This window comes from Nannospalax galili, unplaced genomic scaffold (genome assembly GCF_000622305.1).
Source record: "Nannospalax galili isolate Female #2095 unplaced genomic scaffold, S.galili_v1.0 scaffold996, whole genome shotgun sequence".
Classification (NCBI taxonomy): domain Eukaryota; kingdom Metazoa; phylum Chordata; class Mammalia; order Rodentia; family Spalacidae; genus Nannospalax; species Nannospalax galili.
This window is the reverse complement of record NW_008339436.1, coordinates 3,226,097-3,251,256: the sequence shown is the minus strand read 5'-3', so window position 1 is coordinate 3,251,256 and position 25,160 is coordinate 3,226,097. Positions and strand designations below refer to the sequence as shown.

Genomic DNA, 25,160 nt, shown 5'->3' with positions numbered 1-25,160 from the left:
TATATATATATACACACACACACACACACACACATATCGTTTAAATGGAATTGCCCCACATGGGGTGATAGTGCTTCCCAGAGGAGCTTAGAGACTGTGGCTAAAACCCCAGTGCCAGGCAAGAGACACCTTCCTTTGCGTTGTTGGTCACAAGTGTCCAAGAAACCCCTCCAAACAGTGTAGGCTGTTTCCATTGCCCTTGGTTTCTCCCAGAATTTGAATGTAAGATCGTGTTGGTGAAGATGCCACACACTTTCACACTGTGCTCACAGGAATTGCAGGAGTCAAGCTGGTACTATTCTGGAAGCTTTCTCCTTGAGGCATAGCTCTCATAGTATCAGAAGCTGCCAAGGGAGAAAAGTAATCAGTAGTCCTACTTAGAAATAAAGCCTGCAAACTACAACGGTGACCAGCCTGGCAACATATATCCAGGGGTGCAGTAGTGGAACTTATATTTTGGGGGTGACCAACGGCTGTCTAATTGGACTTACGATCTGCTTAGTGGGAGGAAATTCATTCCTGGTACTATAAACCTAGACAAATACCCATGGATGGAGACGTCATAAACCCTAGAGGAGAACCTACTACTGCCATTTTCCTGAATTAATAGAGCTTCCAACTATATTCTAAATGCTCAGTCCTTATACCCACAGATAAATGCAGCTCTCACTTTACATCTACAAATTCCCTCTACCTAAGGCTCGGGGAACATTGTGAAAAGGGACAGAAAGATTTTAAGAGGACCAGAACAATTGCTGCGCGATAGTGTCTTCTAGACGTGACAGGGTTGCCATACCCGCGAACTCTCAACGGTATGGTTGCCTGCACCAGACCATACCAGTTGACATGCCAGTGTGGAGGGGAGGGGGCATTTAACAAGGCTCCACCTCTAGATAAAAAGCTACAGGCATTCACTGGCTGCTTGGGTGGAGGGGGGGTAGTGCAGAAATCAGTTTTCTTCAGAAACAGCCCCATGATAGGTTTCCCAATCCTAACTCATCATGCGGACAACACTATATATCTATATTTAAAGCAGCATATATGTAACTAGTAATAACAGATGAGGAGTTGAAGGCAGAGAATGGAGGGTGGAAGTGATGTAAATGCAGTGTACTCATGTATGAAAATCTCAAAAATACTGAAAAAAAAAACCCCACCTGTTTGGCTAGGGAGATGGCTTAGTTGGGAAAATGAGTGTTGCACAAGCAGAAGGACTTGAGTTGGTGCTCAGCACCTCCATAAAAGCTGTGGCTGTGAGGACCTGTAATTTCAGTGCTGGGGAGGCAGAAACGGAGACTCCCTGAGGCTTGCAGGCCGCCAACCTATTGTAATCAGTGAGCCCTAGGCTCAGTAAGAGACTGTCTGAAAAAATAAGGTGGAAATTGTCTGAGGAAGATTCCTGACAATCAACCCCTAGGTTCCACCTCATAACATTGCACACACCTGAATGTGCACTCATACAAACATAAAATCAGAAATTAAATTAAAACCTGCTTTAACTGAAGGTAGTCAAAATTTATAATTTGCACCGGGCATGGTGGCGCATGCCTGTAGTCCCAGCACTTGGAAGGCAGAGGCATGCGGATCTCTGTGAGTTCAAGGCCAGCCTAGTCTACATAGTGAGTTCCAGGATAGCTGGGGCTACAGGGAGACCCTGCTTCAAAAAGACAAAAAAAAAAAAAATTATAATTTGCATGATTTCCTGGTGTGACTTGGTATGTTTTAAATGAATATTTTAAAAACAAGGATTATAGGGTCTGGAGAGATGGCTCAGTGGTTAGGAGCACTGGCTACTCTTGCAGAGGACCTGGGTTCAGTTCTTAGCATCTACATGGTAGCTAACAACAGTTCCAGATGATCTGATGCCCTTTTGACTTCCACAGGCTTTTCACTTCATGAGTACACTTACATACATGGAGACAGTACACTCACACCCATAAAGTAAAAAATAAATAAAGTATTTAAAAATAAGAATAAGGATTATAGTATTTTATGTATATTTTATGTCTGTGTATATATTTGTGTGCAAGTTATGGTATATGTAATGTATAGGTGCATTTATGTAGTACCCATTTATTCTTACAGTTCTGTACTATATTTGATGAGATAACTTCAGAGCAGATTTCATTCAAGTGAGGAAATAGCACTCATTAGTCTGTAATGAGCTGGCTTTATAAGTATAATAAGAATAGCATCGTAAAGAAGGTCAGGTGGACCAGCAGAGAAAGTGCATCCTTCTTTCTTAATCTGATATCAGCCTCGCTTTTAACATTCCGGCTTACCTTGGGAAAGTTACTTAGCTGCAGGCCTTTTATTAGGCAGTGATGAATCCAAATGGTTTTACAGGTCTGTTGGTCATTTAAGATAGGCTACCTTATTTTTGCTTCAGTTTCTCTGGCCTGTTATACTGGAAAAGTGCCTGTGGTCATTGTCATGGTGCAGGAAGGTTAAGAAGAGTAGTGAGCATGGTGGTGTCTGCCTGTTTGAAGCAGCTCCTGATGTCCTCATATCTGGCATTCACCTTATAAATACTTGAGTTTTAGTTTCTGCTCCAAAACAACCTTTAAAGAATTTCCTTCTTTAATATTAGTCCTGTGTATACATCTCAGTGTACCTTCCTCTTTTCTGTATTCATTTCTTATGTCCAGAGGATTAAAATGCTACGTGTAAATGCTCCAGTAAGTGGAGTAGACCTCATGGCCACGTGTTTATCTGGTCCATCTTAATAGAGGTGTAGGGTGAAGGAGTCATTAGGCTTCACACTTTCACACTAAAGAATTTTAAAGAATTTGTGCACCTGGAAGCTGGCATGACGGCTCAACAGGTAAAGGCACCTACAGTTAAACCTGACTACTCAAGTTCTGTCCCCAGGACCCACATGATGGAAGGAGAGAACCAACTTCCACAACTTATCCTCTGACCTTCACATGTGCACCATGGCACGCACGCACACACACACACACAACCTTCACATGTGCACCATGGCACACACACACACCAATACATTTTTTAAAAATATAATTTAAAAAGGATGTGTGTGCCTCGTGCCCACTGGACTAAGAGGGTCGTGGGTGACAGTCTCTGTAGACAAAAGAATCTGCATGAATTGCTTTGTAAATTCACTGTTAGAGGTTTGTGTGCTTAAGTTTTAAAATTTCTTATTACAGTGCAGCTTATGATGCCATTCTTGAAAGAAATGTTGCAATCAAGAAGCTAAGCCGGCCATTTCAGAACCAAACTCATGCTAAGCGGGCCTACAGAGAGCTAGTTCTTATGAAATGTGTTAATCACAAAAATGTAAGTAAATATTTTACATTTCTTATGTGTAGATGAAATCAAGATTTATTCATGAATACATGCCTGTGAGAGGCTTTTTTTTAATATTAGGGGCTTTAAATTGCTTTTCTGGATTGAAACGTTGTTTAAACTCCAAGGTGTAAGTTTTTTCAGTATTATTAAATAGTGCCAAAAGAAAAAAATGGCCTCTGAAATTTAGATTGGATCATTTTATTTACTTTATAATAAAAGGAGTTTTGAAGAGTTAAGTATTTTAGAAGAATTTTATTCAAGCTTGATCTCATCTTTTGCTTTTTTGTTCTCTATAACGCTGGCATTTCAAAAAACTGTGGCCTTAGTATAGAGATAAAATTGTCCCCATTTTACTTTGACATTGGAACTTAATGGGATACAAAATTCAAACTACTACTCTCTACCCAGTTCTCACTTAAATAATATCAGTATTTACTGATCACTTTCATGTTGCAGATAATCACTAAAAATAATAGTTGAACAAAGACTTTTTGAAAAACTTTAAAGAGAATTAAGAAAACATTTCTAATTTGAGCATAAAACTTCATTCATTTTGAAAATAAGCACATTGAAGTTTACATCAAGTATACTAAGGCTTTTGCAGTGGACTTAATGGAATAATCTCTCCAAGCTAGGAGGAACATAACTAGAAGAGAATTGCATAAGGGACTTGAAATACTAAACTGAAAGCATCTGGCTGGAGACATACTTGACCAAAGGAGTATATAAACTAGGAGTTCAGTTCTTTCTGGTGACAGAAAACACAATTCACCACATTTTGAAACCTAACATTGTATAACCTTTGTATATTAGAGTTACAGATTCATCACCAACAGAGTAAATGTGTAGATGCTAAGAGTCAGGCTTAGTTCTTGGGAAGGTCATTATGTTTTGAAGGCAATGAAACAAGCTAAGAGTATTGAACTTTGACTGTCAAATGGTGACAGGTGGACAGTAAGTGCTGAGATCTCAAGGAGATTTCTGTGAACTTTAAGAACTGAGAAGTCTTTGAGGGAAAGCAGGCCTAAGCTGACTCTTAACAATGGTATAAAAATTAGATTGTTGAAAAAAGGGGACCTGACAGAGGAAGAACAGCATTTTTTTAAAAAGCTCACAGACAGAAGTTTGACTCCCAGCATCTACATGTTGGCTGACAGTCACCCCTAACTCTAGTTCCTGGCCACCTGACTCCCTCTTCTAGCCTCTGCAGACACTGCACACACATAGTATACTTATATACATGCAGACATGTAGACTCATAGGCATAAAATTTAAGAAACAAAATTTTTTAAAGTTAAAAATAAAAAAAACTATGCTAAAAACCAGGAATTGGATGGCAAGATGGCTCAGCAGTTAAGGGCCCTGACTGTTCTTGCAGAGGATAGGTTTAGTTCCCAGCATACACATGCAGACTAACAACCAGTTCAAGGTGTCTAACATCCTCTTCTGACTTCTCTGAGAGTACTACACACACATACCTATAAAATAAAATTGAAATTTTTAAATTAAAAACTCCAAAAACAATAATCAGGCATGGTGGCTGCCAACCTTTAATCCCAACAAAGGCAGAGGCAGGCAGATCTCTGTGAGATAGAGGCCAGCCTGGTCTGTATGTATAGCAAGTAGCTGGGGCTACAGAGCAACCCTGTCTCAAAAAGACTAAAAGAAAAGGAATGGCGGCTATACTTTTTGACTCCCTGATGGAAAAATAGATGTTTATGCAATGTCCTATTGTTTCAGTACTTTTATTATCTTGTACACAGGTCATCTCTAAATGATCTCTAGTTTTTCCACTCTTTTCAAGGTTTTCATAATTTTGAGTTTCTCTTTTCACCTGGTCACTTATTGAATGCACTATGATAGATTACTTTGCATATAGTACTACATACATGTCTGGTGGAATCCTTTCAAAACTGCTGAAGCTCTTGTCTTCTTGTCTTCACTATTAAAGTCCTATTGTTTTCAAGTAACTTTTGTCAAAGGGTTCATAGCAAATTACATTTCATCCTCTTGTTTATCTGTTTTGGAAAATTAAGCATAGTACTTTCTGTAGTTCCCCCTTTGGATTGCAAAGGTAAAGATTGGCTCTTCTCCCTAGAGTATCAGAGGTTGCTTCCCCCCCCCCGCCCCCGACCTCCTTCATTCTGACTTTACATTTACTGGATTCACTTCCTAGATTTGCTTATGATGTCTTGTGATAGCTGAAACCATTGAACATATTGTAGAAATTACACGTATAACTATCAGAATTATCCAGGTCTCCCTAGTTCTTCATCTTGTTCACATGGATGTTATTAGAGACATTTTCACAAATGCCTTTTTGATATCTTAATATATGGTATCTAGTTGCAATTCTTATCCATTGCTATTATTCTTTGTTGTCTACAGAAGAAAAATATACTAGTTCTTTGAAAGTAATCATAGTCCCTTATCTCTCTTCTTTTGGTTTGCCCAGATATTAATGAGAATAGTTGTACTACCTGTCCAAGTATCCACATGGGCAGTTCACAGGCTTATTTATACCAGTCAGATACTATTTTATTTTACTATATCTTAAACAATTAGTTTTGCTCTTTCTGGTGTAATTTTTTTCTGAATTTATTCACTGACAAATGCCTTCTATAAGCAGAATTTATGTACATTAATAATGTGTATTCTGCCCTCATGAAGATTATGTCGAGACTAATTTTCCCTCCCCTAAATTATCAGCAGACACTTAAAAATGTATGCTAAGTACATTTTGTATACTGGGCTATAAAAACAATTAAGCCCATTCTTTCTAACAAGGATCCTGGATGGTCTGGATGAATGTGTTACAAAGTGAGGCTACATTACAGTGTGTTGAATGTAGTAAAGACATAGATGTTACCTGAGGACCAAGTACAGTCAGTAGTCAGCTATCAAGTACTAGAGACTGTTAGACTCTACAAAAGAGGCTCATCTTTAAGATAATTAAGCTCAGTAGGTGAATGACAAAAATAAGAAATACTGAACTTAAAGACTCTAAAAGTTGTTACTTGTTTTGTTTCTGAGACAAGAGTCTCACTGTGTAGCCCTGGATGGCCTGGAACTCCCTGTATTGTCCAGGCTAGCCTTGAACTCACAGAGAGCAGGCACCTGCCTCTGCCTTCCAAATTCTGGAATTAAAAGTATGCCCTACCCTGTATCAAGACTTTTTTTTTTTTTTTGGTCTTTTTGAGACAGGGCCTCCCTGTAGCCCCAGCTGTCACCAGGTTGGCCTTGAACTCAGAGAGATCTGCCTGCCTCTGCCTCCCGAATGCTGGAATTAAAAAGCATGTGCCACCACAAAAACATTCTTGAAACTAATTTGGTATGGCCAAAGTGTCAAGTTTAATATTTAGCAAAAGATGGAATGAGTTGCTGCTGTACCATGGAGGGCTTCAGGTGTCCTGCTGGGGAGATTTGGGTTCTTTTGTGGGAGGAGGGAGAGTTGTTTGTTTTGGTTTGCCCTTTAGCCCCACCCAACCTGGAACTCACCAAGTAGACCATGCTGGCCTCCATCTCACAGGCATCTTCTTGCCTCTGCCTTCTGAGTGCTGGAATGAAAGTGTGTACCATCATACCCGCTTGGTTTTAAAATTTGAAGGTGGTGATACATAATATGATCAGGTCTTTCTTTGACCATTGCAGATGGTAAAGTGGTTGCTGGATTTTCTGAAAACCGAGAGTCTAGTTTTCTTAGTCTGTTCATACTGACATCACAAAATACAGTTGACTGGATTATACAACAGATTTATTTATTTATTAGAATTCTGGAGGCCAGAAAGGTCAAGGTTGCTGGTGGATTTGCAGGTAGACAAGCATCTTTATTTAGCCTTTCCTTGGTGCACGGATATGGAGAGAGATCTTTCTTCTATTCTTACAAGACCGCTAGTCTTGCCACTGAGAGCCTCACCCTTGTGACCTAATCCAACCCCAAAGACCCCATCTTCAGTTACCATCTTATTGGAGTCTGTGGCTTCAACATGAATTTTGGGGGATACAAGTGTTGAGCCCATCACTCTAGTACTAGAAGTCATTACAGTATGAATAGACCAGACGTGATTTTAGAATACTTGACCTGTACACCTTGGGGATGGGAAAAAGAGGTTGCAATACAAGACTGATGGTAGAATGAATAGTATTCCTTGAAATATTTTATGGTTCAGATAAGGAAAACGAGTCAGAAATCAGTCTGAGCCTGCTCTTGTAAAAGGGAAAGTATACCAAAAAGGGATTTAGCAATGCGTATCTGAAACTCATAAACCAAATAAAGGCATATTTGGAAGTTAGCTGTATATAAATAACCAATGGCATATTTGGGAGTTAGCTGTATATAAATGTTTGAAGAAGACATACACAGTATGCAAGGAAAGAGCAGGCAGAGAAAGCAAAGGCATAAAGACAGCAAGTGAGACATAAATTATGCCTGTGGGTGAACCTGTGGAATTGACTGGGAATGAAGAAAATGGTAAAGTTAGGGCTGGCGAGATTGTTCGGTGGTTAAGAGCACTGGCTGCTCTTGGAGAGGACCTGGATTAGGTTCCCAGCAGCCACATGAAGATTAACAGCCGTCCATAACTCCAGTTCCAGGGAATCCAACACCTTCTTTGACTTACGCAGACATTACATGGCGGGTGCGCTTACATATGTGCAGACAGAATACTCATATACATAAAATATGAATAAATTTTTTAAAATTTTAAGGAGATGGTAAAGTGCAGTATAATTAAAACCTAGTGGAGGAAAGGAATGTGAGTCTATAGAAATTCTGAGTTGAATACTAGCAGAAGGGGCCTGGAGAACTTCCCAGCACCCACTTATGTATAGTTCACAACTTCCTGATCCAGCGCCCTCTGCAGGCATCTGCACTCATATGCATATACCCACAAACAGACACACATGATTAAAAAATAAAGATTAAATCTTTAAAAAAAAAAAAGAACTAGAAGGTACTTTAGATTTGCTACAAATTACGTATTTATGTAAAATAAGTGCTTGATAGAGTATTCATAAATGGAAGGTGTTTTGTGACCTCTTCTGTTGACTTACTGGTTTCTAAGACTCTTCTAGAACATTTTCAAAGCAAATTTGAGAGGATACAGAGTGCATATATCCCCTGCCCACATACATATCCTGCATAGCACCCTGCCAACCAGTGTCCACCACCAGAATAGTGCATTTGTTACAGTTGAACATGTGTCACTCAAAGTCCATAGCCTCCATCAGATTATGCTTTATTCTTTTTATTTCAGTGCTGGGGCCAAAGTCTTGTGCATGCTAGGCAAGCACTCTACCTCCAAACTATCTATCCTCTCAACCCCTAGGGTTCACTTGGTATAGTCTAATCTGTGGGTTTGAACAAGGGTGTGCTAGATAGCTTGAATGTCAACTTGACACACCTGGGTTGAGGGAGTCTCAATTAGGGAATTGTCTCCATTGGACTGGCCTGTGGCCATATCTGTGGGGCATCTTCTTGATTGTTGAGTGATGTGGGAGGGCCCAGCCCACTGTGGGTCATGCCACCCCTGGGCAGGTGGTCCCAGGTTGTATAAGAAAGCAAGCCGGTAAGCAGAGTTCCTCCATGGCCTGTGCTCCAGCTCCTGACTCCAGGTTCCTGCCCTGAGTTCGTACCTTAGGCTCCCTGATGAACTTGACCCCAGAGATGTAAGCCAAATAAACCCTTTCCTCCCCATGTTGGTAATGGTCAGAGTGTTTTGTCACAGTAATGGAGAAACAAACTAAGACAAAGAGTATGATTTATATATGAACCCTTATAGTATTTTTTCTTTTGCCCTAAAGATCTTCTGTACCTCTAATCATTGTTTCCTCTTGTCTAATTCCTAACAATGAAATTGTGTGTGTGTGTGTGTGTGTGTGTGTGTGTGTGTGTGTGTAAAAGTTTACTGGTGCTTAAAATATAAAATTGGAAAGATTGTAAACCAGTAGTCAGTGTTTCATTGTATGTATTTTGCAGATCCCAAATGAAGCATTTGAAAGTAGTTGCTAATGTTTTTATTCCTTTGCTTTTGCCACAGATAATTGGCCTTTTGAATGTTTTCACACCACAAAAATCCCTAGAAGAATTTCAAGATGTGTAAGTTTGATAATGAGGATTCTGTCAGTACAGAGCTTTGATAACACATTAGCCATAGATTGTTGCTATACACTTCAGCTCTTGTCTTTTTCTACCTGTAGTTACATAGTCATGGAGCTCATGGATGCAAATCTTTGCCAAGTGATTCAGATGGAACTAGATCATGAAAGAATGTCCTACCTTCTCTATCAAATGCTGTGTGGAATCAAGCACCTTCACTCTGCTGGAATTATTCATCGGGTTAGTGTGGGGGCGGGTCACCATGTTTTGTCTTTTTGTCTTGTTTTTTAATCATTGAAGTGAAATTCACATAGCAAAATTAACCATTTTAAAGTGTGTGATTCAGTCCATTCACAGTGTTGTGCGACCACTATCTATATAAAACTGACCTGTCCTAGGTATTTCATGTAAATGTCGTCATATGATATGTGGCCTTTTGTGTCAATTTTTTTTTGATTTAGCACAATATGATGTCTGTGTTGTAGAATGTCCTAACTAGTATTCCTTTTTTTGTGTGTGAATGAATATATTCTATATATTGTATTTCACATACCCATTAATTCACTGGTAGATAATCAAGTAATAATTTCTGCTTTTCAGTTCTTTTCAGTAGTGCTACTATGAAAATTCATGTACAAGTATTTGAATATAATTGATTTTCAGTTCTTCAGGGTATATACTTGGAAATGAAATTGCTGGGTCATGTGGTAATTCAGGATTAACTGGTTAAGGAACCAGCAAACCATTTTCCAAAGCAGGGGTACAGGTTTTTATATGTAAAAACATTCCCAGAAACTGTAAGCGTCCCAGTTTTCCACATCTTGCCGATGACTTTCTCATTCTAGCCATCCTTATATATGTGAAGTGGTGTTTCATTGTGGTTTGATAGATATTTTCCTAACGACCAATGATGATGGTCTAGCTAGCTTTTCGTTTGTTGGTTAGCCATTTCTACATCCTATTGAAAACGTTTTTTAAACCCTTGATTCTTAATTGAATTTTTTGCTTCTTTATTATTGTTGTAGATTTTTTTTTTAATTCTAGGGCCATAAGCTTTGCACCATTATCAGACACGATTTGTAAATTTATTTCCATTCCATAGGTTTTCTCACAAATCGTATTGATTGTTAGTATGTAAAAAGTTCTGGTTTTCATAAAATTCCATTTTTTTCTTTGGTTGCATGTGCTCTTGTTGCTCTTGTGTCATCCCTAAGACAAACTGAAGGTCATGAAGATTCAGTCTTGTTTTATATGTCTTTGGTCCATTTTGAATTCCTGTTTATATGGTGCAGTGTAAGGACCCATCTTCACTCTTCCATTGGTGTTTGTGTCTGTCTTTATACCAGTAGCACATTGTTTTGACCACTGTAGCTCTGTATTAAGTTTTGAAATGGAAGACTATAAATCAAGTGTTCCTTCTCGGTGATTTTGACTGTTGGGGGCTCCTTTGAGTGCATATGAATTTGAAGAACAGCATTTTCATTTCTGCAGGAAAAAAAACCATTGAACTTTTAGTAAGGATTTTGTTGAATATGTAAATTGCCTTGGTAGTTTTATCATCCTAGGATTTTTCCACTTTCGTAAGTTGTATTAGTCTATAGTACTATAAGGTTGGATATCTTTTGTTTTTGATCTTTTGAGACAGGGTCTCCCTGTAGCCCCAGCTGGCCTGGAACTCCCAGAAATCTGCCTGCCTCTGCCTCCCAAGTGCTGGAATTAAAGGTGTGTGCCACCACACCCAGCCTAAGGTTGGGTATCTTAAACAGCACGAATTATTTTCTTAGAACCAAAGTTTTGGTTTTTGGTGAATTGATAGCTATCCTCTTACAGCCTCGCATGACCTTTCCTCCATCATAAAGAAAGTGGTGCCTCTTCCTTTTATAAGGATGCCAGTTTATTGGGTTTAGGGTCTCACCCTTATGACTTCATTTTAATCTTACTTATCTCCTTAAGGACCTGAAGATAATCACCACCAAGGTTTGAGGCTTTAGCTTAAAAATTTAGGAAGTAGGGGGCACAATTCAGTCCATTACATAACAACCTTTTATATTTCTTTAAATGATGTTTTGTCAGTCTTTTGCCTTCTTAGCTTATTCCTAGGCATTTTCTTCTCTTGGAAGCTATTGTAAATGGAATTATATTTTTCTATAGTCAAATGCTTCTTGCTAGTATAGAAGCATAGCTGAGCCATCTTGCCAGCCCTCTTCTATGAATTCCTATCTGAGAGCATATCAGCTTTTTATCCTAGCACATGGAGGCAGAGACAGAGGCAGGTGGAACTCTGTGTTTGAGGCCACCCTAGTCTATATAACAAGTTCCAAGCCAGCCAGAGCTACAAAAAGAAGGATCGTATTGGGAGCTGGCAATATAACTCAGCCCACCAAGCACCTGCCACCAAGCCTGATAACTTGAGTTTAATCTCCAGGATCCACATGGTTGAAGGAGAGAATTTACTCCTTCAAGTTGTCTCCAGTATCCACAGGCACACCATATCTCACATACAAACACACACACACAGACGCACATGCACTCACACAGAGTAATGTTTTTCTTTTTCTTTTCTTTTTTTTTTTTTTTTTTTTTTTTTTTTGGACAGGGTTTTTCTGTAGCTCAAGCTGGCCCGGAACTCGCTATGTAGACCAGCCTCAAACTCACAGATCCACTTGCCTCTGCCTCCCAAGTGCTGGGATTAAAGGCATCTGCCACCATGCCCAGCCCGTTTTAAAAAATTTTTAAAGATCATATCACCAGCACTCTAGTTTTACTTCTTCTGTTCCAATCTGGCAATCTGGGCGCACCCCATCTTTCCTCATTGCTCTAGCTAGACCTTAAGAGTAAAATGTTGGGGCTGGAGAGAGAGATGGCTTAGCGGTTAAGAGCATTGACTATTCTTGCAGAAGACCTGGGTTTGAATCTCAGCACCCACATGGTAGCTAACTACTGTCCGTAACTCCAGTCCCAGGGGATCCCACAGCCTCTTCTGACCTGTGGGCATTGCACGACACAGGAGCACTTACCTACACACAGGCAATACACACATACACAATAGTGGCTAACAACCGTTCATAATTCCAGCTCCTGGGGATCCCACGCCCTCTTCTGACCTCCACGGGCACTGCACAACACAGGTGCACTTACCTACATGCAGGCAATACACACATACACATCATAAAATAAAAATAAATAAATAAAAATTTTTAAAAAATAAAAAAGTAAAATGTTGAAATAGTAAAAATAAGGAAACTGCCTCGTGGTAAAAGGACTAGAGAATGTTGGTGAGTATCAGTCCTGCCATAGTCCTTAGACAGCCTTGTGGTTGTCAGACATTGCAGCTCTCTAGTCTATACTTCGTTAATGGGGATAACCCAAAATGCTACTCCATCAAGGTGTTTTCTTGCCAAGAAACAGTAACGTCTATGTCACATTCACATATTTGATCCTTTTGGTCCAGGAACATAGGAACTGGCTGCCCTATCTTTTCTCTCCACAAGTTCCCTAGATAGAATGGTCAGACAAGCCCAGGGTGGATATGTCATTTGAAAACTGAAAAAAGCAGATTGTTGATTGGTTGCAGTCAAAATTCTGCTGGACAGACATTGTGAGTGTTCCTTCCTCTGGGGGTGGGGAAAATCCATTAGGAACTAAATCTGATTTCTGCAAGGAACAGCCTGTCCAGTGTTCTCCAAGATACTTAGCTGCACCAAGTGGGAGTCTTTCTTTCTTCTTATCCTTCTTTTATCTATCTGAAGTGAATTTGGAAGGCTGTGTATGGGAGCTGCTCAGCTTTCTTGGCCTGCTCCTCCCCATAGAAGACTAGAGCTCAAGTGTCATCCACTGTTGCCATTTGGGGAAGAGCGCACACTGTCCTGTGCATTGTAAGATTGTTGATCAGGCTTCCTGTCTGTAGACTTAGCTTTTGTTTTGGTTTGATTTTTGTAGTACAGCTAGCTATATGAGAAACTTAAGAGAGGCCTGGGTTTTTTAATGTGAGGTCTTTTCAAAGCCTGTTTGTTAGCTGATTGGCCCTGTGTTCTTGGATTTCCTGAATCTACTTTCAAGTTTTTGGGCTTCTTTTGACAGACTGAAGTAATTACAGGGCCTGGGAATGTGGTTCCATGATAGAGAGTGCTTTCTGAGCTTGTTTGAGGCCCAGTATTCCATCCCTAGTGCCGCAAGAAAGAGAAGAGGAAACAGACAATACTATATATGTAAAAAACTTTAAAAAACAAAATTTAAATTTTCATTTGAGAATAATTTATAAATAATAGCTACTTAACGGTATCTTTCAATTTTACAGATCTTTTGTTGGCATCATTTGATGTTTCTATAACTACAAGTCTGTGCCAGTTAGAGAACACATTCATGATACTCCTGTAATAATATCTTGTTTCATAATCATTGGACGATACTGGCTGCATTCACTATTACATCATTTTTGTAGAGATAATTCCGAGACTCTTAGTATAACCTACCACAGAGGGATGACTGTCTTATCATTGTGTTCAGTCAAAATGACATAAATAATGTAAATTATAAATAAAACATTATGAAAAGCATAAAAAAAGGAGGGGGGGACAGAAAATATAAGTGTGCAAATATATTTCTGCCTCAAAGACTTTCAGATTTGTTATGTGGAAATGATGCATAGAAAAGAAGGCTAGCCTTGTGGCATACTCCTTTAATCCTAGCACTCGAAAAGCAGAGGCAGGATCTCTTGAGTTCAAGGCCAATCTGGTCTACATAGTGAGACCAGGCTAAGCAAGGCTACACAGTGCAGAGAAACAAACTCAAGTTGTCAGTGTTTTAAAACAACACACGTGTGCTTACAGGTCTGCAGGGTGGCTTTGTGGCATCACTTCAGACCTTCAGTCAGGTTTGGGTTTGCTTCCCAGGGATGTCCTTTTTCCATTGTGAATGGTAAAAGAGTAGAAACTATGCTAAATCAAGCACATTCAAAAATTTTTCTTAAGGTCTGATGAACATCACATTCCTTCATGTTCCATTGGTTGAAACATGTCACAAGGACAAGCCCGTCTAAAGGTGACATGTGGTCCAGGAATAGGCTAAACCTTCTGTCATCTCTGTGTGTGGTGGGGAGAGATTCCAAAATGATACCCAGCTGACCCTTTGTTGCTACTTTTTTTTTAATATTTTGTTTATTGTTTTTTAAAAATTTTTAAATTTATTTTTAATGTTTTATTATTTTTAATTTTTTTATTTATTATTTTTATTTTATGTGTATGTGTGTATTGCCTGTATGTAGGTAAGTGCACCCATGTCTTGCAATGCCCGAGGAGGACAGAAGAGACTGTCAGAGCCCCTGGAACTGGAGTTACAGACAGTTGTTAGCTGCCATGTTGGTGCTGGAATTCGAACCCAGGTCTTCTGCAAGAACAGTGTTCTTAACTGCTAAGCCATCTCTCCAACCTCTTGTTGCTACTTTTAAAGTAGTGTGTTATTTCAGATGGAGCCAGTAGCCACCAAGATCTAACTTAAGTTTTGCTTTCTAGTCTCTTCTGGAGCAGGAGTCAAGGAATTTTATGTAAAGACTGCATTCTAAATATTTTAGACTGCAGACATAGTCTCTGTCACAGTTACTGAACTCTGCTATCATATCACAAAAGCAGTCCTAGATAGTACAGAATGGAACGAAAAACCTGCTTTGCAAAAGCCTGCTTTGCAGGCTCCGAGTTGTCACCCTCTGTTGATTAAGCAAGTCTTGTACAGGTGGACACTTCATAGAAAATTCTGCTTCTGTGGAATTTGGATCATCTTTCCATTTCACTTTGTGCTGTCCGTGGCTTGTGTGTATTTACACAGGTTGAGTGTCTGAGCTCTGCAAGGCTTGGGGCCAGAATGTAGAGTTTTTTAGATTTTAGAATATTTGCACAGACTTTACCAGGTAAGTATTCCTAATCTGGAAATTAGAGGTCTAGAAATTGCTCTAAAATCAAACCTTTTGTACACTGGTACTTGGACTTACTTGAGCTATTTTGAGGCCGTTTTTAAGCTTTCTATAACATAATCATTAAAATAGATATCAGAACCTTTTAAGCATTGACAGTGATGCTCAAAAAGATTTAAAATATGGGGCATTTAGGATTTCAGATTAGGGTGACTCAACTGTATGTTTGCATTGCCGATCATGGTGGGGCCAGGGGTAGGGGGATGAGACTTTGCCTTATAGAGATGCTGAGAAAGTTTTGAGCAAGCTCATTATCTGGAATGTTCTCATCACCAAAGCAGGGGACGAGTCCACAGGAGGTTGGGTACTGGCCCTTGTCCACTTTGGTGTTAATCTGTACCTAAGTTCATCCATCAGTGCACATAATGTAGTGTGGTTGTCCTCTGGGTATGTGCTTTTAATCTTTTTCATAATAGGATTCATCAAGGCTGATGGGTAAATGATGTTGAATGTGAAGCCATGAGCGTTTTTGCCACTCCTTTCACTTGAGTAGGCATCATGCAGACTTCCTTCTGGTTGGAGCCAAGTGGGAATTCTTCACAAGGATATTATTTAGCAGTATCAGCAGAAAGTAATTTTATGGATGAGTGGCACCATCACACTAGTGTTCTCTATAAGTAGACAAAGACGAACGAATGCTTGTGATTTTTGTGTTTTGGGGAAATCAGGGATTTGTATAAAACTTACTGTGACTTTAAAATGAGATTTCTTAATTGCTAGTAATTTAGTATTACTAAATACTAAATATATTAATTATAAATTATTATATTATAAATTATATCAAAATATAAATGCTGATTTATGACTTTTTGGTTGGTATTTTGACACAGGGTCTTGCTGTTTTATCTTGAATTTTCAGTCTTTCTGCTTCTTCCTCCCAGGTGTTTGGATTGCAGAGGGTGGGCCTCTATGCCTAGTGTAATAAATAGTGCTTCAGTGAGCTTAAGATGCCTTTACAAATCTCTTACTCCGTTGGACCAAAAATTTCTAGCTAATGGTAATTTCTAGGAAATAAAACATTACTAGGGGCTAGAGAGATGATTCAGTGGTTAAGAGCCTTGACTACTCTTGCAGAGGACCTGAGTTCAGTTTCCAGCACCCACATGGCAGCTAGCAACCATCTGTAACTCCAGTTCCAAGGGATCCTCTGCCCTCTTCTGGCCTTTGTGAACACTGTTTACACATCAGTGTACTTCCATACATGTGGGTAGAACACTCATGCACATAAGAAACAAAAAAACCTGGCATGTTTGCACATGCCTTTGATCCCAGCACTAGGGAGGTAGAGGGAGAGGCAGGTGGATCTCTGAGATCGAGGCCAGCCTGGTCTACCTAGTGAGTCAGGCCAGCTGTGACTACAGGGAGACCCTGTCTCAAAAAACAAACGACAAAAAAACATTACTAATTTCCATAATGTGTTCCATATGTTCCGTATGTCCTTTAATTTAAAATGCCTGAAACCTACTTCTCAGGTTTGCCAATTTGTTATGAGTCTGTGCAGTGATACTATTGTAAGAACAACGAGCAATTAGCATGAATTGTTTCAAAGTAATTTTACTCAGTTGAATGAAAAAGCTTTGTATATATCCCCCCCCCTCTTTTAAAGGACTTAAAGCCTAGCAATATAGTAGTAAAATCAGACTGCACTTTGAAGATTCTTGATTTTGGACTGGCTAGGACTGCAGGAACGAGTTTTATGATGACGCCTTACGTAGTGACTCGATACTACAGAGCACCGGAGGTCATCCTTGGCATGGGCTACAAGGAGAACGGTCAGCACACACTTCATTTGAAATATTCTTCTGATTTAATTTCTTTTATTTGTTAGTTTTTTATGCAGTTACTTAAACCAAAGTGCATGGAGTTAAATGTGCTTGACTTTCAAATGTGTATCAAGAATTTGAAAGTTTTATCATAAATGTTTGGGAATGTGTGGGGACCTTATTTAAATATAAATACTTACCATTAGTAAGTATTATTTACTACCCGTAGGTAAAGAATTCTGAAAACAGAATTTGCCTTTTGCTTACCTGTAACTTAAGAATAAATATAGACTTCTATTTAGAAGGTAATGTATAATATATGTAATTTAATCTTAGTAGTAATCCTAGTGTCTTAGTCATATTTGCCCACATTTCCAACACCATTGAGTCAGTGTTAATAGCAATTGCACTTACTGTGAACTTTGAGAGCGACAATAGGCCCCATTCTGCAGAGCTGATGTATAATGCAACCTCTTGGAGGAAGTGCTAAGGCTTTATCAAAGCCTGTGTCCAGACTTAAAGAAGTGGCATATATTATTATGTTTGGTAAACCATAACTTTTTAAGTGCAGTGATTTCATCCAAAATATTCCCTAGACTAAAACATTTCCTAGACATTTCTAGGAAGGGAATTGAAACAGCAATTCACTTTGAATCAGGAAATTATATTAAGTCAATCCTAAAGCGTTTTTTTTTTTGTTGGTGGTGGTGGTTTGTAAAAGATAGCATTGAAATTGGGATTTTTGCTAATTTCTTCTTTTTTGAGCTAATTTAAAACAACTGCTTTAAACATCAGCTACCATTTTTTAAGTAAACATGCTATTTTGTTTTTTAGTCTCTACCTAAGATTTGAAAGTTTTGTTTGAGAATTGCTACTTCCAGGGACAATCACACTGTGAAGCTATTGATTGTCAGATGTTGCATCATCCTATCTTACTAAATAGGGTCTTGAGATAGCTTCCTACCAGAAATCAGAGAAACTGTCATAAAGAACTGACATAGTCTCCTCCCTTAGATTAGAACCCTGTAGAGCTCACATTGTGTCTCCTACCTGCTTCCCAGGTTACTGAGTCAAATGTAATGCTTGCTCATAGCTACACTAGTCAGCAAAGGATGACCAGAGGTACTTCCTTTCAGACACACACACACACACACACACACGCACACACACGCACGCACGCACGCCTGTTTTCTTTTATTGTGAAATATTTCAGATCATTAAATACTTGCAAGGTGTGGGATAATCTAATCTATTTTAAACCCCCTGACAGTCAACAGATTAGACCCTTGTAGCAAGTTTTGCGTAGGAGTCAAACTGTGGTGGTGGTCTTATCCTTTCTGACCCAGATAGCATCTTCTCTCCTATTTCATCTTTTAAGATTTTTTGTTTAATCTCACCCCCACCCCACCCCCAGCCAGGCGTGGTGGCAACACACCCTTAATCCTAGCACTTGGGAGGCAGGCCCAGGCAGATCTCTGTGAGATGGAGACCAATCTGCCATACATAGTGAGTTCCAGGCCTCCTGGGGCTACCAAAAAAAAAAAAAAAATTCCTGGATGTTTCCATATGAATTGTGTCCTGGTTCTTTGATGAACTAATTTTTTGAATACTAGTTTCACTCTAAAACTTTCATCCTTGAAAGTTAAATCATACTATAAATATAAAAGTTTCTATGCATTTTAATAGAAATTTTAGAGTAATTTTGTTTCCAGAGGATTTCCAATGTGGCTCCTAAGATTCTTGAATGCATTGCAGTCTCCTTTTAAGAATGTTCTAAAAAGGGAGCTGGAGAGATGGCTCAGTGGTTAAGAGCACTGACTGCTTTTGCAGAGGACCCAGGTTCGATTCCCAGCACCCACATGGCGGCTTCGAACCGTCCTTAACTCCAGTTCCAAGGGGAATCCAAAGCCCTCTTCTGACCTCTGCAGCATTGCATGACACGGGTGCACTCACACACGTAGGCAATAACTCATACACATAAAATAAAAATAAAGAATGTGCTAAAAAGTACAGACTTAAAATTTCCTTAATGGGTAAAGGGTGTGTTGTGCTCAGACCTCTAATTCTGCCCTGTACTCTTCTGCTCTTAAAGAATTTGGGCCTTCGTACTTATAAGTTTCTAGACCTTTTTTCTTTGATTAGCGCCTTCTTCTGTTCTGTTCCTGTTTTTCTTTTAATTTTATTTATTTTTATTTTATGTGTATGCGTGTACTGCCCGCATGTGTAGGTAAGTGCACCCGTGTCGCACAGTGTCCATGGAGGTCAGAAGAGGCTGTTGGATCCCCTGGGACTGGAGTTATGGACAGTTGTTAGCTGCCATGTGGGTGCTGGGATTCGAACCCAGGTCTTCTGCAAGAACAATCAGTGTTAACTGCGGAGCCATCTCTCCAGCCCCTGTTCTGTTCCTATTAAACTACAAGTATCTACTTGTCTTTTTTTAATCTGATAATCAAACCCAGAGGTATAAAATGTCAGGGAATATGATTAGTTAAAAAACAGACAGAAATCACCAAATTGCTTGTTCCCTTTTTGTAGCATTAATTAGGGCTCCAGTTTAAAATTGGTGAGGAACAGTAAGTCTGGCAGGAGATGCTTATAGATAACAAATTTGTAAGAACTTTGAACTGTATCCAACCAAAACCAGCTTTCAAACCCAAAGCAATTTGGTCTTCTGAGTTAAAAATCTTTAATTAGAAAACACAAAATACACTTCTGTTTCCCAAGTATTCTCAATAGATTAGCTGTCCTTTTTGTGTGTGTGTGTTATTTGGGGGCAGAAGTGTAAATGTAGAATGATGTTGCCAGGAAAACAGTTGGCTTTTAATTTAGGATAGACATAGCACTTCGTAGTTAAATAAATCTATGAAATCCAGTTTGAAATTTTCTGAAAAGTAACATTTTATTACAGTTATTCAGAAACATTCTGTTTTTTGAATATGCTAACTTATTTCTGCTTGTACTTTTTTATTTAACTTAAAGAGAGAGTGAAATGCACAGTTGAGCCTCAAAATAGCATGTCCTATTTTTATAATTTTACTACCCTTGTATACATTTTTAACCTTATTTATAAAGTTTATGCTCGGTTCTTCATATTGTACAAACAAATTAAATTCTTAAGATTTTTTTTTAATTTATGTAATTTCTGTGCATAGCTCTCACTTTAAAATTAGATTTGTAATTAAAATGCCTCACTTCACATTTTCTTTTGTGAGCCAGAGCTTTTTATAGAATATTTTGTGTTTTAAAGTATTCCATTATTTGAAGTGAAAAATCACATTTTTTTCTTTTTGTGTATTTTGCGAATTTTTATATAATGCAGTCATATTATGCTTCTTTGATTTTAATGACCTTTTGCTTTGCTTTTCCTTCTTTTGTGCTGCAAACATAGTGGATTTATGGTCTGTGGGGTGCATTATGGGAGAAATGGTTTGCCACAAAATCCTCTTTCCAGGAAGGGACTGTATCCTTGTACTGCTGCAGCAGATTCATTAGTTAGGTGATGAACTTCCTTATGTTCTCTAATGAAATGCTACATTCATACGTACAGGTTTTCTAAACAAAGTTTGTGATTGTAAAAGTTCAAAAAATTATTGCGCTCAGAAGCTGAACTAGGCTGCATCTGGCAGTGGGACATACAGTCTCTGCTGGTGGTCAGAGCACATCCACTCTCACTCATTCTTAGTTTGTACTGCTTTTTATCATTTTGAAGTGTACATGGTATGTGTGATTTTTTTTTAATGTTTATATATTTTCTTTTTATTTTAACCAAAATCTTTATGTTAATGTCATTGCATTTTGTTTTCAGTTGACATTTGGTCAGTTGGGTGCATCATGGGAGAAATGATCAAAGGTGGTGTTTTGTTCCCAGGTACAGATCGTATCCTTATCTTTGGCCTAAAATGTAGTTTCTAAAGGTCAAAAATGTATGATAGCACATCAGCCTGGTCATGTATAATGTATTCTCTCTCTCCCTAATACAACTATTGTTAAATTGCACTTTCAAAATACCACCTACTATTTGACGTGGACTTTTCTTTCCCTTATTTATTGTTTCACATGTTAATTCTAAAAATAATACTCAAGTGTGACGATCTACAGTTATTTACTGCCTTTGAGTTGATTTAACATTAATAAAAAAAAATCATGGCTTGCACTAAAATTTTCTAATACTTCAACACTTGAGTAAGTCTAGAAATACATGAAACTTAATATGAATTTTTTAATTATCTGTTGCTCCTGGCTGTCCTTTTGTTTGGTCCCCCATGTCTTTTTTGTTACTGTTCTGTGTGTTTTGTGTCTTGATTGTCTCATTATTCAACATAACATACTGAGAATTACAGCAGAGTTTCATGTGTATTGATGATTCAGTTGGGATTCATGCTTTTAAAGTTCATCGACTTTATTATTCATATTAACAGTGATGCGTCTGTCAGTGAATAACCCTTAGAATTGTATCAGGTGGGAGGATCAGATTTACTAGGTTGCAGTAAGAGAGTTCAGGCATTAGTCTTCAGGGGTTTGGAGTATAAGGACTAGAAGGAACTTGACCAGGACCTGACAGCTTACTGAAATACTGAAATGTTTTTCAAGCACTTCAGAGCTTTAAAAAAAAAATGTATTAATATAGGTTATCCAGAGAATGGCAAACAAAATGCTACTATTATTTTCTAGGAAACTCATTAACATTTTTGAAAAGCTGAGGAGAAAAGGCAGATTTTAGATATTAAAATTGTGTGTAGTTTGCATTTAGAGTCTTTGGATACTACTGATAATTTTTCTTAGAGTTATAATTTTTCTTTTGAATTTGCTTATTTAAACTTCCATTTTTATGGTATTTCTTTGCACTTACACACGCACACCCACATACAGTAAATAAGAATAACAAAACTTATTGTTAATCATTTCTGTCTACCTGCAGTCATTGCCATTTTTGAGGTGGCTGTGAGGTATAGCATTTGTAATGGCCATGTTCTTTCCTGAGATTTTTAACTGTTCTGTTTTCTTGTATTTTAATATGGATATGACTAATGTGTTGAACACTAGATATGGAGTATTTTTCTTAGCTACTTGATACTAGATATTGATCAGTGGAATAAAGTTATTGAACAGCTTGGAACACCTTGTCCTGAATTCATGAAGAAACTGCAGCCAACAGTAAGGACTTATGTTGAAAACAGACCTAAATATGCTGGATATAGCTTTGAGAAACTATTCCCTGATGTACTTTTCCCAGCTGACTCAGAGCACAACAAACTGAAAGGTAAGTTTTTAAATACATACATTAAACTTCATTTGGGACATACATCTGTGGGAGGTATGTGTAGTCATATTTGTGTAAGATGTAGCCCAAGATTATTTGTGGAGCAAATAAGGTTTTGTTATTTTTGCCTTTAATTTTTGGATTTTTAAAAAAATCAGTATGTGCCAGGTATGGTGGTGCACACCTTTAATCCCAGCACTTGGAGGCAGAGGCAGACAGATACCTGTGAGGTCAAGTCCAGCCTGGTTTACATACTGAGTTATAGGCCAACCAGGGCTACAGGGAGACTTTGTCTGAAAACAACAACAAATAAAGCAAAAATCAGGTATATGGCCTGGTTAAAACAAAAAAGAACAACAACAAAAAACAAAAATCAGGTATATGACCTGATTTGATAGTAAAAGCAATTCTTCAGCTGGCCATGGTATTTTACAATTGTAATCCCAGCACTTGGGAAACTGAGATAGGATGATTGCCAGGAGTTAGAGGCTACATAATGAGTTCCAGGCTAGCCTAGCTGCACAGTAAGACTCTGGTTTTTGTTTGGTTGGTTTTTTGAAACAGGCTCTTACTGTGTAACATAGCCCCAGCTGGCCTGGAACTCAATATGTAGACCAAGTTTACCTTGAACTCAGAGACAGAGATCTAACTGCCTCTGCCTCCTTAGTGCTGTGATTAAAGGCATGCACCACCATGCCCAGTCTACAAGAGCCTGTTTCTTTTTAAAAAAAAGAAACTCAAATAAATAGAAGCATTCATTTTTTTTTTTTTTTTTTTTTTTTTTGGTCTTTTTGAGACAGGGTCTCCCTGTAGCTCCAGCTGTCCTAGAACTCATTCTAAAAACACATGCTTTGTTTTGGTTTGGTTTAGTTTGAGACAGGAAATTACTTTGTCCTGGCTAGCCTGGAACTCACTGTGTACATCAAGCTAGTCTGGAAATTGTGGTAGTCCTTTTGCCTCTGCTCACTATTCTGGGATTACAGGCACATGCACCACCAGTATGCCTGACAAAAGATGTTTTTAAAATAAAAGAAAATCTCAACTTTCTAAAGTTGCTGATGATTTGAGAATCTCATGAACATTTATACATCAATGTCATTATTTTTGCAGCTAGTCAGGCAAGGGATTTGTTATCCAAAATGCTGGTAATAGATGCATCCAAAAGGATCTCAGTAGATGAAGCTCTTCAGCACCCGTACATCAATGTCTGGTATGATCCTTCAGAAGCAGAAGCTGTGAGTTCTTTTTTTAACGTTTGAAAAACACTGCATTTTTTAAAAAATACTTTATTATAATTTTTATTTTATATGTATGAGTGTATTTTCCCGCATATATGTAAGTGCACCCATGTCATACAATGCCTACAGAGGTCAGAACAGGGTACCAAATCCCCTAGGATTGGAGTTATAGGTGGGTTCTGGGATTCAAACCCAGGTCCTCTGCAAGAGCAGCCAGTGCTCTTAACCACTGAGCCATCTCTCGGGCTCCAACACTACATCCTTAGAGCTATGATCAAGTTTGAAAGCTATCTTATAATTTTAGATAAAAATATAGATACGTGATGATAGCGTTTTCGTGTTTCTGCATCAAGGCAGCCGTAGGCTAATGAGCATATCCAAGCCATCTACACAGTCAGGTCACCTCCCACTGTCACCTTCTTATACTGATCTCTAATTAAAGGAGCTAAGATACCTGCAGAGCATTCTAAGTTAGTTGGAAACAGTTTTTTTCCATCCAAAGCAAAACAGAATTCTGTAATAGAAGTACAGTGTGACAGTTTCAAAAGCTGGAAGAAAAAAGACAGGCATCTTATTTCCTGCAAAAGATTCTTCCATAACTACTCCACATAAGAAAGTTGTTGATGGTTGGTCTGTCTATGTCTCATGATTCATTTTTTTTAATATTTTATTTATAATTTTTATTTTATATGTATGAATGTATTGCCTGCATATATGTGAGTGAACCCGGGTCGTGCAGTGCCTCAGAGATCAGAAGAGGGCTTCGGATTCCCCTGGAACTGGAGTTAAGGACAGTTCGTAGCCACCATGTGGGTGCTGGGAATCGAACCCGGGTCCTCTGCAAGAGCAGTCAGTGCTCTTAACCACTGAGCCATCTCTCTAGCCCCTCATGATTCATTTTTCCAAGTCTTCTGTCTGGTCAATGTTTCAAATAATTATAGTTTATATTCTTCCAGTAAAGTGGCTCCATTATTACTGCCTTGTGTTTTTCAGCCACCACCAAAGATCCCTGACAAGCAGTTGGATGAAAGGGAACACACAATAGAAGAGTGGAAAGGTAAATCAGTCTAAGAACACTGCAGGAGCGTCTCGCTTTTTGCAGTGACTTTTTCATGTTAAGGAACTTAATAATGCTTTCTCTCTTCATAACTGATATCTGGTAATAAGATTATTTTTACAAAAGTGGAAAGTAAGTTTTCTTCTTTCCTTAATTTCCTAAATTCACCTCACTCATGGGCATGTTAGTGCTTTCTCCTTTGTTTTATAGTCTTTGTTTCTTCAACAGTCCTAGGTATCTACCATCTCTTTTTTCTTTTTTTTTTTGTCTTTTTGAGACAGGGTCTCCCTGTAGCCCCAGCTGTCCTGGAACTCACTATGTAGACCAGGCTGGCCTTGAACTCACAGAGATCCACCTGCCTCTGCCTCCCAAGTGCTGGGACTACAGGCATGTGCCACCATGCCCGGCTCCTACCATCTTTTTAGAATTACAAATGGTTGTAGTCTCAGTGTACCAGTGCACACTTGCTTA

General features: G+C 38.6%; 1 protein-coding gene across 4 annotated transcripts in view; it reads left to right on the top strand.

Moving 5' to 3' along the window:
• Window positions 1–25,160, top strand: part of Mapk8 (mitogen-activated protein kinase 8) — a 111,386-nt gene that overhangs the window by 76,646 nt on the left and 9,580 nt on the right. For 2 of the 4 annotated variants that reach the window (XM_008834122.3, XM_008834124.3), the window contains exons 3-10: window positions 3,168–3,297; window positions 9,348–9,406; window positions 9,508–9,646; window positions 16,978–17,143; window positions 20,940–21,011; window positions 22,212–22,394; window positions 23,505–23,629; window positions 24,626–24,689. In XM_008834122.3, the coding sequence (XP_008832344.1) occupies window positions 3,168–3,297; window positions 9,348–9,406; window positions 9,508–9,646; window positions 16,978–17,143; window positions 20,940–21,011; window positions 22,212–22,394; window positions 23,505–23,629; window positions 24,626–24,689 (938 nt within the window). Of the gene's footprint in view, window positions 1–3,167; window positions 3,298–9,347; window positions 9,407–9,507; window positions 9,647–16,977; window positions 17,144–20,522; window positions 20,595–20,939; window positions 21,012–22,211; window positions 22,395–23,504; window positions 23,630–24,625; window positions 24,690–25,160 lie in introns of all 4 variants that reach the window. The other 2 variants (XM_008834121.2, XM_008834123.3) reach the window with 1 other exon arrangement.